The 16,636-nt window shown below is 46.1% G+C and overlaps 1 protein-coding gene across 2 annotated transcripts in view; it reads left to right on the forward strand.

Moving 5' to 3' along the window:
- Positions 1-16,636, forward strand: part of STK11IP (serine/threonine kinase 11 interacting protein) — a 210,636-nt gene that overhangs the window by 114,516 nt on the left and 79,484 nt on the right. For both annotated transcript variants that reach the window (XM_063933797.1, XM_063933796.1), the window contains exons 16-19: positions 227-423; positions 754-864; positions 12,544-12,745; positions 13,410-13,742. In XM_063933797.1, the coding sequence (XP_063789867.1) occupies positions 227-423; positions 754-864; positions 12,544-12,745; positions 13,410-13,742 (843 nt within the window). The remainder of the gene's footprint in view (positions 1-226; positions 424-753; positions 865-12,543; positions 12,746-13,409; positions 13,743-16,636) is intronic.

Genomic DNA, 16,636 nt, shown 5'->3' on the forward strand with positions numbered 1-16,636 from the left:
AAAACATACTGGTAGGTTAGTTGGCTGCTGAAAAAATAGAAAAGAACCCTAGCATGTGTATGTGTGTACATGTGGTAGGGAAAATAGATTGTAAATTTCACTGGGGCAGTGACCGATGTGAATGGCCTAATATTATCTGCATAATATGTACGTTATATAAGTAACTAATAATAAGAAATGTTTATTGTGCTGTTAATATTCATTCTTAATTCTTTTTACCACATAGATGCCCTGTGCTCCCACGTAACAGTGTGCCCTGTACTCAGTGGCCAGCCACGTAATCCAGACTGGCCGTGGGTCTTCCTGCGTGTTACTCGCCAGTTTCTATTGGAGATTGATCTAGAACGTGGACGGGTTCTGGTCAAGAGAGAGCTAGGAAGCCTGACAGACATCGAGACTTCTGTAACCCAGTGGACCTGGAATGTGAGAGCGAAACTTCTGCTGTTCTGTATAGGGTGGTGTGTCGGTATTCCATGTATGATCACGCGAAAGTGGATGTGTACATTGTACATACAATATTAACTTGATTTTCTATAAATGTTTAGTGCATCATATTTTTCACAGACTACCTTATTCGCATCAGTTATCATTGGGGGGGATCATATTGAGCACCCTTTTCAAGGACTAGTTAAATACTATCCATATCCTGTAGTGGAACAGCCCCCTAGTGGCCTGTGCGTGGTTTAGAAAGTTCTTGAAAGTATTACACTTGCTGTTTCAGCAGGCTACTTATTTATGTTCTTTTGTATACAGGGAGAGGAACAGGAGCTGCCAGTCTTGACGCTAAACTTTCACTCTGTGTGTGAGGATAAGCAGTGTGTGAGCTACGTGGTCCTAGACAATACACAAGAGATCTCTATAAAGGTAATTAGATGTTCATGGATGTTAATTTTTTTCAATTTGTAGGTTAGGATATCTTTTCATAATAAATGCCCCATACGTACTGGATGTTGTGCCCCTCCCCCACTGGTATTGGATTGTGATATCACATCTAAAGACCCCCATAAATCAGCAATCAATTGGGGGAATTTGGTGTTTTTCAGATGATTGTTAAAATAGTTCTGCAATGTATGGGGTTCACAGATTCAGGCCAAAAATCGCTTGGGATTGTTAAATCATGTCCAACGTGTTGGATTTCACAAATCAATTGGGCTGTTGATTGCTAGTGTATGGTAACAATCAGCAGATTTTTCAGATTTTTGCTAATACACTGATTAGCAAATCTGTATTTGTTGAAAATGATCTGCAAGTCACTGAAAAATATCTGTAATGTATGGGCGCAGATTGGTGGATTGGGGAATCTTTAAATCTGGGACAAAGTTTAAGAATCTGCTAATTGTGTTTTTGTGATTGCTGATGTATGGGGGCCTTAAAATTAGAAGCAGCTCTCTGGGAGGAGAAAAAAGTATCATGGGGAATAGGAGGTAATAAATGCGGTCCTTATAGTGATCTGCAAATGGACTTCCATAGAATCTTATAGTATTTGTAGGGATAAGAAATGTGTTCTTTATCAAAAGTGTGATGCAAAAGACAAGGGCGCCTCCTAGAGCCACAGTGTGTAATACCTCCCAACTTTTGTATTCCCTGAAGCAGAACCTGCCGCGCTGGAGGCACAGCTGCGGACGAAAAAGGCGGAGGTACCCTGGGAGAAGGGGCGCGGCTTCACTGCACGCCCCCGGTTTTCATTATTTTGGGGGGGTGCCCAGTGCTCCCAGAGCAGCTGGGCAGCCCCTGGCTCACCTCCCCGCTCTGTTTAGATAACTATTCAGTGATCACTAGCTGCTTTGCAAAGCTTAGCAACTGTGATCACTGGTACTCCCCTTCCCTCTCGCCTGCGGAACACTGCGAGCAGCTGGTGGGACAGTGTCCGAATAGTGGGACTGTCCCACTGGAATCGGGACAGGTGGGAGGTTTGTTGTATAATAATCACTAATAGTGAAAAAACTGCTAAAATGAATCCGTACCAATACATATTAATTTCTCTATCGTCCTAAGTGGATGCTGGGGACTCCGTAAGGACCATGGGGAATAGCGGCTCCGCAGGAGACTGGGCACATCTAAAGAAAGCTTTAGGACTATCTGGTGTGCACTGGCTCCTCCCCCTATGACCCTCCTCCAATCCTCAATTTGATCTTTGTGCCCGAACGAGAAGGGTGCACTCTAGGGGCTCTCCTGAGCTTCTTAGTGAAAGTTTTAGTTTAGGTTTTTTATTTTCAGTGAGACCTGCTGGCAACAGGCTCACTGCATCGAGGGACTAAGGGGAGAAGAAGCGAACTCACCTGCGTGCAGAGTGGATTGGGCTTCTTAGGCTACTGGACATTAGCTCCAGAGGGACGATCACAGGCGCAGCCTGGATGGGTCCCAGAGCCGCGCTGCCGGCCCCCTTACAGAGCCAGAGGGCAGAAGAGGTCCGGAAAATCGGCGGCAGAAGACGTCCTGTCTTCAACAAGGTAGCGCACAGCACTGCAGCTGTGCGCCATTGCTCTCAGCACACTTCACACTCCGGTCACTGAGGGTGCAGGGCGCTGGGGGGGGGCGCCCTGAGATGCAATAAAAAAAACACCTTGGATGGCAAAAAATGCATCACATATAGCTCCTGGGCTATATGGATGCATTTAACCCCTGCCAGAATACATAGAAAAACGGGAGATAAGGCCGCCGATAAGGGGGCGGAGCCTATCTCCTCAGCACACTGGCGCCATTTTCCCTCACAGCTCCGTTGGAGGGAAGCTCCCTGTCTCTCCCCTGCAGTCACTACACTACAGAAAGGGTTAAAAAAGAGAGGGGGGTCACTAATTACGCGCAGTATTAAAGATACAGCAGCTATAAGGGGAAAAACACTTATATAAGGTTATCCCTGTATATATATATAGCGCTCTGGTGTGTGCTGGCAAACTCTCCCTCTGTCTCCCCAAAGGGCTAGTGGGGTCCTGTCCTCTATCAGAGCATTCCCTGTGTGTGTGCTGTATGTCGGTACGTTTGTGTCGACATGTATGAGGAGAAAAATGATGTGGAGACGGAGCAGATTGCCTGTAATAGTGATGTCACCCCCTAGGGGGTCGACACCTGAGTGGATGAACTGTTGGAAGGAATTACGTGACAGTGTCAGCTCTGTATAAAAGACAGCGGTTGACATGAGACAGCCGGCTACTCAGCTTGGGCCTGTCCAGACGTCTCATAGGCCGTCAGGGGTTCTAAAGCGCCCGTTACCTCAGATGGCAGATATAGACGCCGACACGGATACTGACTCCAGTGTCGACGGTGAAGAGACAAATGTGACTTCCAGTAGAGCCACACGTTACATGATTGAGGCAATGAAAAATGTTTACACATTTCTGATAATACGAGTACCACCAAAAAGGGGTATTATGTTCGGTGAGGAAAAACTACCTGTAGTTTTCCTGAATCTGAGAAATTAAATGAGGTGTGTGATGATGCGTGGTTTTCCCCCGATAACAACTGATAATTTCTAAAATGTTATTGGCATTATATCCTTTCCCGCCAGAGGTTAGGGTGCGTTGGGAAACACCCCCTAGGGTGGATAAAGCGCTCACACGCTTGTAAGGGCTCTACCCTCTCCTGAGATGGCCGCCCTTAAGGATCCTGCTGATAGAAAGCAGGAGGGTATCCTAAAATGTATTTACACACATACTGGTGTTATACTGCGACCAGCAATCGCCTCAGCCTGGATGTGCAGTGCTGGGTTGGCGTGGTCGGATTCCCTGACTAAAAATATTGATACCCTAGATAGGGACAGTATATTTTTGCCTATAGAGCATTTAAAAGATGCATTTCTATATATGCGTGATGCACAGCGGAATATTTGCCGACTGGCGTCAAGTCTAAGTGCGTTGTCCATTTCTACCAGTAGAAGGTTATGGACACGTCAGTGGTCAGGTGATGCGTATTCCAAACGGCATTTGGAAGTATTGCCTTATTAAAGGGAGGAGTTATTTGGGGTCGGTCTTTCAGACCTGGTGGCCACGGCAACAGCTGGGAAATCCACGTTTGTACCCCAGGTCGCCTCTCAACATGAGAAGACGCCGTATTATCAGGCGCAGTCTTTTCGTGGACAAGCGGGCAAAAGGTTCCTCATTTCTGCCCCGTGACAGAGGGAGAGGAAAAAGGCTGCAGAAATCAGCCAGTTCCCAGGAACAGAAACCCTCTCCCGCCTCTGCCAAGCCCTCAGTATGACGCTGGGGCTTTACAAGCAGAATCAGGCACGGTGGGGGGCCCGTCTCAATGAATTTCAGCGCGCAGTGGGCTCACTCGCAAGTAGACCCCTGGATCCTTCAGGTGATATCTCAGGGGTACAAATTAGAATTCGAGACGTCTCCCCCTCGCCGTTTCCTAAAGTCGGCTTTACCGATGTCTCCTTCTGACAGGGAGACAGTTTTGGAAGCCATTCACAAGCTGTATTCCCAGCAGGTGATAATCAAGGTACCCCTCCTGCAACAGGGAACGGGGTATTATTCCACACTGTTGTGGTACCGAAGCCGGACGGCTCGGTGAGACCGATTCTAAATCTAAAATCTTTGAACACTTACATACAGAGGTTCAAATTCAAGATTGAGTCACTCAGAGCAGTGATTGCGAACCTGGAAGAAGGGGACTACATGATGTCTCGGGACATCAAGGATGCTTACCTTCATGTCAAAATTTACCCTTCTCATCAAGGGTACCTCAGGTTTATGGTACAGAACTGTCACTATCAGTTCAGACGCTGCCGTAGGGATGGTCCACGGCACCCCGGGTCTTTACCAAGGTAATGGCCGAAATGATGATATTCCTTCGAAGGAAGGGAATTTTAGTTATCCCTTACTTGGACGATTCCCTGATAAGGGTAAGATCCAGGGAACAGTTGGAGGTCGGTGTAGCACTATCTCAGGTAGTGTTGCGGCAGCACGATTGGATTCTCAATATTCCAAAATCGCAGCTGGTTCTGACGACTTGTCTTCTGTTCCTAGGGATGATCCTGGACACAGTCCAGAAAAAGGTGTTTCTCCCGGAGGAGAAAGCCAGGGAGTTATCCGAGCTAGTCAGGAATCTCCTAAAACCGAGCCAAGTCTCAGTGCATCAATGCACAAGGGTTCTGGGTAAAATGGTGGCTTCCTACGAAGCAATCCCATTCGGCAGATTCCACGCAAGAACTTTCCAGTGGGACCCGCTGGACAAATGGTCCGGGTCGCATCTTCAGATGCATCAGCGGATAACCCTATCACCAAGGACAAGGGTGTCCCTCCTGTGGTGGTTGCAGAGTGCTCATCTTCTAGAGGGCCGCAGATTCTGCATTCAGGACTGGGTCCTGGTGACCACGGATGCCAGCCTGCGAGGCTGGGGAGCAGTCACACAGGGAAGGAATATCCAAGGCTTATGGTCAAGCCTGGAGACATCACTTCACATAAATATCCTGAAGCTAAGGGCCATTTACAATGCTCTAAGCTTAGCAAGACCTCTGCTTCAAGGTCAGCCGGTGTTGATCCAGTCGGACAACATCACGGCAGTCACCCACGTAAACAGACAGGGTGGCACAAGAAGCAGGAGGGCAATGGCAGAAGCTGCAAGGATTCTTCGCTGGGCGGAAAATCATGTGATAGCACTGTCAGCAGTATTCATTCCGGGAGTGGACAACTGGGAAGCAGACTTCCTCAGCACGACCTCCACCCGGGAGAGTGGGGACTTCACCCAGAAGTCTTCCACATGATTATAAACCGTTGGGAAAAACTCGACAGGTATTGCGCCAGGTCAAGGGACCCTCAGGCAATAGCTGTAGACGCTCTGGTAACACCGTGGGTGTACCAGTCAGTGTATGTGTTCCCTCCTCTGCCTCTCATACCCAAGGTACTGAGATTGATAAGATGGAGAGGAGTAAGCACTATATTCGTGGCTCCGGATTGGCCAAGAAGGACTTGGTAACCGGAACTTCAAGAGATGCTCACGGAGGATCCGTGGCCTCTACCTCTAAGAAGGGACCTGCTCCAGCAAGGACCCTGTCTGTTCCAAGACTTACCGCGGCTGCGTTTGACGGCATGGCGGTTGAACGCCGGATCCTGAAGGAAAAAAGGCATTCCGGATGAAGTCATCCCTATCCTGATCAAAGCCAGGAAGGATGTAACCGCAAAACATTATCACCGCATTTGGCGAAAATATGTTGCGTGGTGCGAGGCCAGTAAGGCCCGACGGAGGAAATTCAACTGGGTCGATTCCTACATTTCCTGCAAACAGGAGTGTCTATGGGCCTGAAATTGGGGTCCATTAAGGTTCAAATTTCGGCCCTGTCAATTTTCTTCCAAAAAGAACTAGCTTCAGTCCCTGAAGTTCAGACGTTTGTAAAAGGGGTACTGCATATACAGCCTCCTTTTGTGCCTCCAGTGGCACTTTGGGATCTCAATGTAGTTTTTGGGTTCCAAAAGTCACATTGGTTTGAACCACTTAAATCTGTGGAGTTAAAATATCTCACATGGAAAGTGGTCATGCTGTTGGCCCTGGCCTGGGCCAGGCGCGTGTCAGAATTGGCGGCTTTATCCTGTAAAAGCCCTTATCTGATTTTCCATTCGGACAGGGCGGAATTGAGGACTCGTCCTCAGTTTCTCCCTAAGGTGGTTTCAGCGTTTCACCTGAACCAACCTATTGTGATGCCTGCGGCTACTAGGGACTTGGAGGACTCCAAGTTGCTAGACGTTGTCAGAGCCCTGAAAATATATGTTTCCAGGACGGCTGGAGTCAGGAAAACTGACTCGCTGTTTATCCTGTATGCACCCAACAAGCTGGGTGCTCCTGCTTCTAAGCAGACTATTGCTCGTTGGATTTGTAGTACAATTCAGCTTGCACATTCTGTGGCAGGCCTGCCACAGCCAAAAATCTGTAAATGCCCACTCCACAAGGAAGGTGGGCTCATCTTGGGCGGCTGCCCGAGGGGTCTCGGCTTTACAACTTTGCCGAGCAGCTACTTGGTCAGGAGCAAATACGTTTGTAAAATTCTACAAAATTGATACCCTGGCTGAGGAGGACCTGGAGTTCTCTCATTTGGTGCTGCAGAGTCATCCGCACTCTCCCGCCCGTTTGGGAGCTTTGGTACAATCCCCATGGTCCTTACGGAGTCCCCAGCATTCACTTAGGACGTTAGAGAAAATAAGAATTTACTTACCGATAATTCTATTTCTCGTAGTCCGTAGTGGATGCTGGGCGCCCATCCCAAGTGCGGATTGTCTGCAATACTGGTACATAGTTATTGTTACCAAAAAATCGGGTTATTGCTGTAGTGAGCCATCTTTTCTAGAGGCTCCTCTGTTATCATGCTGTTAACTGGGTTCAGATCACAAGTTGTACGGTGTGATTGGTGTGGCTGGTATGAGTCTTACCCGGGATTCAAGATCCTTCCTTATTGTGTACGCTCGTCCGGGCACAGTATCCTAACTGAGGCTTGGAGGAGGGTCATAGGGGGAGGAGCCAGTGCACACCAGATAGTCCTAAAGCTTTCTTTAGATGTGCCCAGTCTCCTGCTGAGCCGCTATTCCCCATGGTCCTTACGGAGTCCCCAGCATCCACTACGGACTACGAGAAATAGAATTATCGGTAAGTAAATTATTATTTTTTTGGTTACCTGGAGTCCAGAAAGATTTCACAAGTAGTCCCCTGACAGGAGCTATCAGATCTACCCCCCTGCGTATTCAATTGTGGGCCATTTTCGCCCTTTTTTAAGGCATTTTCACCAATGCCTTTTCACTGGCGCAGGTGCAAAAACACGTGGATTCGCCCTGCTATTGAATAGGGCAAGTGGGGAAAAGTAAAAATTGATCGGCAGATATATCTATGGACGGATCGGGCAGTGTGCTGTGCATACACACTGCCCGATCCGTCAGGGACTGACGTCATGCCAGTTCAGCTGTCAATCACCGCCGGCTGCCACAGCATGTGTACGGGCGGCCGGCTGGCTGGTCGTGCGTACACACACAGCGATGCGCCAATATATCGGTAGATATATTGGCCGTCGGCTGTGCGGCGGAGACGACGCGATATGTCTGTGAACGGCGGAGTTCACAGACATATCGCCTGTACACACTGGCCGACGGACCCGCGATATATCGGCCGTTCAATAGAACAGCTGATATGTCGCACAGTGTGTACCCACCTTAAGTCTTTTATTTATGGCTCCATAATATAACAAAACATAAACAGCAAACAACAGTACACAGTATAATTCTATTTAAAAATACGAAAAAAATATGATAATGCTCATAAAGTTTTAGATGCAATATTTGTGCTTTTCTGAAATGAAGTCCGCCGACCAGGATGTATCCAGTGTGTTTTGTCACTATACTGTAGATCTGTGTGCCTAGTTTGCTGTAAAGTTATCATCAATGTGAAGGTGCAAAGATCGTCGTTCTAACAGACATATATGTGCATAATTGTTGGTCTGCAGGAGCTACTTTTCCGTGAACCAGCATCCACTGAACTTAGGAAGTAACTGTGTGTATTCTGTGCTCAGGGATCGTGCACTGGGAGTTGGGAGCAGCTCGTGCCCTGCCTCCTGATTGCAACTTCAGAGCGCTGCACATATGTGGGCTTTCTGGATGCTGAGATTGTGGATTTGTAGTGGTATATGCATCTAATTTTATGTGTACAAATTACCTGTGGGTAAGCTGGCTCAGGTGCATGGGTAACAGGATGTCTGCGCAGGTGAAGTTGTATTGTACCTGGGGCCTAATTCAGACCTGATCGCTCCTCTGCGATCAAATAGTCGCCGTTCATAGAGCGGGAAAACCTGCCCCATGCAAGTGTCCGAATGCACACGTACGCCGTGCGAAAACCTTGCCCGACAGCAGACATAGGCAAATCCGTTTGCAACTCACTCACCGTCAAATGATTTTTCCAGTCTGTGTAGTCTGTGCGTACCCCAAGACTTACTCCTACAGTGCGGTACAAACAGGCTGTTCGGGGCCGGTGCTGACGTCACACACCCTCCCAGAAAACGCTTAGGAAAGCCTGAGTTTTTCCTGACACTCCCAGAAAACGGGCAGTTTACGCACCCAAACATCCGCTTCCTGTCAATCTCCTTGTGTACGCCTAGAGATCGAAAGTTTTGCACCATTCTGTTGCTGTTTGGCATCGTGGTGCATGCGTGGTGCATTCGATAATCAGCTGCTGTGTGATTTTGCACAACATAATACAGTTTTGAATCAGGCCCCTGGTTTGGATGGTGTATGGAAATAAAAACTTGGCACAGGTATGTGGGCTAAAACTAATTTATTTATTAAACACAGGTTAACCTGAGATATACAATTTCCTCAATGCCGTTCTCAATCCTTCCTTTAACAACTGTGTATCAGGTATATTCCTTCAGAGAGTACCGCTTCTTAGTGTAGCAGTAGGAGACGACTACATACAATATCCCCCATCTTGTTGATGTGACGTGTGTGGATTCCAGGTTACTCTTTCAGGGAGCACATTAACCACATATATAGATTTGTCCTTTTTACAGCCTTGCCATGAAGGGTACGTATCACAGCAGGCGACTCGTGACTTTCCCGGCGGCGTGTGTACGCTCACACCCATGTACGGAGCCTATCATGGTTTAGCGTTGCCGTGATACCCGTGCATATGCATCATGGCACGATGGAAGAGGACACATCTGTAGCTTTGACCATACACCCCACTAAGTTGTAACATACCTCCCAACATGACCCTCTTCAGGAGGGACAGAATGCTCTACTCCTGGACTTTCCTCTTAACTTAGGATTGCCAGCACCTGTGGTAAAACACCTTTCTTATACATTAACCTGTTCAAAACAGGTGCCGGCAATCATAAATTAAGAGAAAAGTCCAGAAGCAGAGCATTCTATCCCTCATGGAGAGGGTCAAGTTGGCAGGTATGTTGTAATTAGCTTACTACTAGCTGCTACTGCTAGTGGGACATTAAGGGGAACATGTACTAAACAGTGATAAAAGTGGAGAAGTGAACCAATGGAGAAGTTGCCCATTAAACCAATCAGCTGCTCTGTATACTTAAATAGTACATAAATTATAAATGTTACATCAATGCTGATTGGTTGCCATGGTCAACTTCTCCACTGGCCCATTTCTCCACTTTTATCACTGCTTAGTACATGTCCCCAATAGTAAGTCATTCTAGTGTCAACTCACATAAAATATGCTACACAGCTAGTAGCTACGTCAACCTCATAGTTTATACCCCCTTTTTTGAGATCACCATCATTTATTGATAGGACATGCCTATTTTAGTAAACAGCAATCTGGACTTTGCCTCACAAATTTGGACCTTTGTGAGGTATGGGACACGTAACTAAGCTTATTGCTGTTTATTTATTGCTCTGGTGAAAGTTTCTTTATTTCTGTTTAATCTCGCATTAAATTTCAGCTGGAGGACTTCATCATGCCATGATGTGTCAGAGCTGAAATTCAACTGTTTGTTTATTTGTTGAAGATCTGCAGCTGTGCATTCAGCGTCTCATTCCGAGGAATAGGGAGGGGCTTATTCAGGAAACCAAAAGCCTCACCCCTTCTCCAGAACTGTTGTTTATTCCTTTAACCCTCATTTAATATTTAGCATACTATCTAGACTGATTAATGAAGATCTCAAGATAATTATGGCCCTCATGTTTAAACTTGATGTTAGTATACATTCTTTTAAACTTGATGTTGGTATACATCCTTTTAAACTTGATGTTAGTATACATCCTTTTAGAAGCTCTGTTAACTGTAAGTGGTATATCTTAAATTCTGAGAGAGAACAAAGTCTACGTTTGCTGCTCTAGATACCCTTCTGTGAAGGCGCTCCGCTATGTGACTGCAAGCAGCTACATGTCGGCCGTATTAGCAGGGAGTGAGCAAAGATATATAAAGCTGAACAGAAGTTCAGAGCTGTACATTTTACATATACAGAGATAAATTCTTCACACGTGCAGTCTTGACATGTAGTATGATGCCCCCAGACAAAATTAATATTTTCAACTCTTGTCTTTTCTTTCTGACTGTGTCTAGAACAGTTTTTAAGTGTGTCGTGCCTCAGGCAAAAAGCATATTTTACATTTTACAGTTACTTGCTATTAACAGTTAGTTATTTATAGAGCGCCCTCATGTTACGCAGTGCTTACAGAGAATATTTAATTATTCCCCCGTGGAGCTCACAATCTGTATTCACATTCAGACACACACACGCTTTAATTTCCTAATAAATAAAAGCAAATAGAAATGTTTCCTGTATAAATGTCCTATATATATGTATGTGACCAGTTCTCTAGATCATATGAGTTACATCTGGATGGGGCTCAGGCTTGAGGCAGAACAGTCACAAGATGTTTTTGTTGGTGACCGCTTTCTAAAATAATCTCCATCACTAATGATCTGCAATTTGGCATCGGCTGCAGTATAGGGGATGCAGCCAAAATGCTGTCTGTCTGGATCCTGGCATTCAGGAGGCAGATGCCGGAATCCCGAGAGCCAGCATTTTACCGGTGGGCGGAATACCTACACCTGCCTGTGATTCCCACTCAGTTGGTGGTTCCACGCCACCAACCAAGTGGGAATAGAACCTGTGCTTAGCGAAGCCACCGGGCCTGATGTGTGGCGAGCACAGTGAGCCCACCAGGGGACTCGCTGCCAGTGGTCCGGCAGTCGGGTATACTGACAGCTGGCATCCCATCTGCCAGTATTACATACCGTAACGGAGTATAGGGATGTAGTCAGGATCCTGTTCGTAAGAATTCTGACACCAGGGTAAGTATTAGGGTTCAGCACTGATGTCCAGGGTAAGTATTAGGGTTCAGCACTAGGGGGAAGGTTAGCATTAGGCTGCAGGAGGGGTGTGTTAGGGTTAAATTACTCACCGCAATCATTCTGCATTCTGAGCATCAGGATTCTGACCATTGGGATTCCGACCCAACCCGCAGTATAGACAGTGGAATGCATGGGTCAAAAAATTGGTCTGAGATGTGGATGGCTGAAAAATAAAAAAGATCAGTATATTAGAATTTCCGTCTCGGTTGAATAAAATGTTGTCAAGTCTCTATAAAACTGTTTTCTCATAAAATTTGTGTTTTAAGGGCCTTATTCAGGTTTGTTATAAAACCAAAAAAGCCCACTAATGGGCAAAACCATGTTGCACTGCAGGTGGGTCAGATGTAAGATGTGCAGAGAGATTTACATTTGGGTGGGGTGTGTTCAAACTATAATCTAAATTGCAGTTTAAAAATAAAGCAGCCAGTATTTGCCATGCACAGAAACAATATAACCTACCCAAATCTAACTCTCTGCACATGTTACAGCTGCCCATCCTGCAGTGCAACATGGTTTTGCCCGTAAGTGTGCTTTTTTGGTTTGCTAAGAAACCTCAATAACCCCCTAAGTACATAACCAGCAGCTATTACTAGCGTAGATGTAGGATGTCTGTTGCTTTGAAACAGGTCAGCCTTAGATTATTTTTTCTTTCATTTCTGGAACATGAGTGTCAGTTTGAATACCCTGATTTTATCTGTTCCTCCCTTAACATCAGCAGCACCTTCACCAAATTACATGCTCTTCTAGACCCTTCTCAATGTACTATGTCCAGTGCTGGAAGACAACCGGAGACTGTCTGCTGACTGTGAACAACGTCCTCCTAGCTTACAGTGTCTGAAATGTAAAACTGCCTTCAGCCATCAGGTGGACAACGGCGTTATCCTTAACCCAGACCCTGAGCGTCAGACGGAGGACAAGATGCTAAACGGCCTGCATGGTAACCACACAGGTGATTAGATCATAAGTGTTAAACAATTCTACACTGGTCCCTTTACTGTGCCTGTTTTTAGTTGTTAAAATGTTCCAAAACATCTGTTTAATATATCGGTAGGGGTTACATATGTATTCCAGGAACTCATGGCGTATCTACCAATAAAATATATTTTTTGCTTCTGTTGCTTCACAATTAACACAGTAAGCCGGTATACTGTAAGTGTGAGTAATGGCAGTGAAACTCTTAAGGAAGTATTTGATTTTTTTTTTTTTATAAGAAACACGCATGTATACATATATCTATTAATATTCACAAGTGATTCTAAAGTATGCAAAATAGTTATATAATTAGTGCTACCATTGCTTCAGTATTCATAAGGAACAGTTTGTTATAAAGTAGTAGGAACCCCTTACTGTAAATCATTCTGGATATTACAAATAACCTTGGTGATATTATTTATATTTAGTTAGGACATGCCTGGTATATGGTGATGTAACCTCTGCAAATTGCCATTCATATTTATACAGTAATGATGTCACTTTTTTTACTCCATGACATGCTGTTAGTGTTTTGTGATGTCAGTAGTAATCGTATGCAGATTGGAATTTGTTTAGGAATAAGTGCCTTATTATTGTAACTTACAAGTTACTGTCTCCATTGTTGTGTCTGAGCACTGTAGCTGGCTGTCCATCATGTGGAAGTTTCCATGTGGTCATCGCCCCAGTACATCACAGTACAGATGCTACTCATGTTCCTGAGGAGCAGCCACCGGCTGGTGCTGAGAGTGGGACACACAAGTCTTTCTATCTGGGGGAGGATGAAGGAGAGAGCTCTGAAACTGGAAGCAGCTGTGTTGGTCCCCAAGAAGAAGGGGGAGGCAGCATCCTTAATGGCAGTTCTACCTCAGAGACCAATGTTGGGGGACTCACAGGCAGTTACAAATACAGGACTCCAACGCCTCCTTTGAGGCAGAATAGCCCTCCCCCTAAGGAGGGCTGGCAAATAAGTCCAAGTAAGTTATTTCATGGGGTATGTAGGTTGTATTAATACTTGAAATTTCTGTATATTATTGAACAATTAATATATTTAAAATAACTAAAGTGTCTATCCAATATGTGTCTCCGTTCACTGTATTGACATTTTCCTCCTTAAGCTGCATTGAAGGATGATGTTTCAATATGTCTGTAAATGATTTAGGGGCAGTCACACAAGGGCATGGCAAGGGATGTCACATCAAGCTTTATCAGTTCAGCTTTTTGCCCTAGAAAGTAGGATTTTAGTACCTACCGGTAAATCCTTTTCTCTTAGTCCGTAGAGGATGCTAGGGACTCCAAAAGGACCATGGGGTATAGACGGATCCGCAGGAGCTTGGGCACACTATAAAGACTTAAACTGGGTGTGAACTGGCTGCTCCCTCTATGCCCCTCCTCCAGACCTCAGCTAGAAAACTGTGCCCAGGAGAGATGGACAATTTCGAGGATAGAATTTATTGTTATACACACAGTGAGTGTCAAACCAGCTCACACCTCAAACACACCGTAGAACGTGGCATTCAGTAGAATACCAGCCAACGGTATGAACAAAACACAGCCACATTCTGAGAGAATATGTAACACAACCCGTGTGTCCACAGAAGCAAAATAAGACCCCGCATGCCATGTCATGAACAACGGTAGCAACCGCCAGACAGAGAAAACACACCACCAGGGTGTAACCAAAAGCAATAACTGCAGACACCGTACGCCTTGGGACGGGCGCCCAGCATCCTCTACGGACTAAGAGAAAAGGATTTACCGGTAGGTACTAAAATCCTATTTTCTCATACGTCCTAGAGGATGCTGGGGACTCCAACAGGACCATGGGGTTTATACCAAAGCTCCAAAACGGGCGGGAGAGTGCGGACGACTCTGCAGCACCGAATGAGCAACATAAGGTTCCCAAAAATCAGGGTATCAAACTTGTAGAGCATATCAAAAGCGTTTTACCCCGGCCAAGTTGAACCGCCGAGACTCCTCAGGCATCCGCCCAAGAAAAACCCATCTTCCCAAAAGAAGGAACCTCCACCGACTTCGGTGACGGCAAATCAGCCGTAGAACAACATGCCCAACCGCATCACAGATTCAGCATGTAACAGACTGCATAACGCAGTCTCCCAATCTAAGCTGGGAACATACCAGACAAACAGGGCCTCTGTTTCTCCAAACTGAGCCAAATTGATGACCTACATACTCAAATCCCTGGCTAGATCAAGGGAATTTGAACCAGCTAATGCCTAAGTAACCCCCGGCATCAAAATAGGTCGATTTCTGCGAAACCCAGAAACCACTCTTGATAGAACTACCAACCGAGTACTCAATTCCTCTCTATCCACCTGAAAGATCAAACAAGGCTCTTGTGAGACAAAACCACCACTTCCGACACCCGCCTTGCGGACGTCAAAGTCAATAGCCTGACCACTTTCCAAGAGAGAAATTTCGTAAAGAAACTTATCAGGCTTGCCTCTACATCGGATTGTAAAGTATGGGTAAGCCCGACCTAGCTGAAAGTCCTCCATAGGAGCCTTCCCGGATACACACCGAGACACATAATTTCTCTAACAACGGTGGTAACGCTGTGCCGTTAGTTCTTTCCTAGCCTGAAGAATTGAAGAAACGACTTCACTGGGAACTCCCGTTCGGCTTAGGATATGACATTCAACCGCCCTGCCGTCAGACGCAGCCGCGGTAAGTCTTAATACACGCCCTGATCTTGTTGTAACATTACCACACGTAAAGGAAGATGGCAGTCATTTTCTATGAATAAACCATGAAAAACTGGGTAGCCAACCCTCGCTGGCTAGACCGGATTTAAGAGGATCATCGGAACCTTCGATTATCTTACGCTTACCACTGTCAGAAAAGTGAAAGCAGAGAGGGGACCTAGACCGACTAAAACTACCCACGGTGTCACACGGATGTCCACTGCTATATCTTGAGTGTCCCTTGACCTGGAACAATCTCCTCGAGGTCTCTCGTTGAGGCGAGACGCCAACAATTGCGACACTCCTCAAAGACTTGTCACGTCTGAAAAAGCGTCTTGAAGATGACAGAATTTTTCCCGGCTGGATATCGTGTCTGCAGAGGAAATCTATTTCTCCGTCGTTTACCTCCGGAACGAAGACTGCTAATATAGCGTTTACCAGACTTCCCACTCGACTGCAAACTGTGCATCTTCTGCCATTGCCGCTTTGTCCTTGTTCCGCCCTAGCGGCTTACTTACGCCATTGCTGACAAGTCGTCTGGCAGAATTAACACGGGCAGAACACGAAGAGTACGTTCGTCTAAAATAGCTCTTAATTCAAGAAAACTTACGGCAGACAAGTTTCCCAACTTGACCTCATCCTCTGGAAATACGTCCCCTGCAAAGGACCGCTCCCCAGCTTCGGAGATCTGTATGCACGGACACCAGGATCTAAACCTGGATCCCTAACCTTCATTCCTCTAGAAGGAAAGAACCGAGTAGACACCACAGGAGCGATGACCTGGCCGTTTTGATTATATTCCGGTGCATGCGCAGGTGAGATCCGGACCACATTTCCAACTGGTCCCATGTAAACCACTCTGGTATTAAACCTGCTCACCGAAAAAGGCCTCTTATGCCGTCTGTCTTATTAATGGAACCTATTGAAGAGGTGTCACCTCAAAACCGATCCAACTTTGGATCCTCAGACCTCTTTCCACAGGAAAAACATCGAACCTTAACCGGTCAGTATCTACTCTGAAACCCCCTTCTGACATCAGCGTCATTGGGAACAACAGCCAATCCCTGCGCCGAAGAACAGTCAGAGATAAACCACGATATGCACCTTTATACATGGACAACCAGACAATGTCCTGAACATGACGCACCTCTGTATGGTGTCGCGTA

The sequence above is a fragment of the Pseudophryne corroboree genome, chromosome 7, assembly GCF_028390025.1.
Source record: "Pseudophryne corroboree isolate aPseCor3 chromosome 7, aPseCor3.hap2, whole genome shotgun sequence".
NCBI lineage: Eukaryota > Metazoa > Chordata > Amphibia > Anura > Myobatrachidae > Pseudophryne > Pseudophryne corroboree.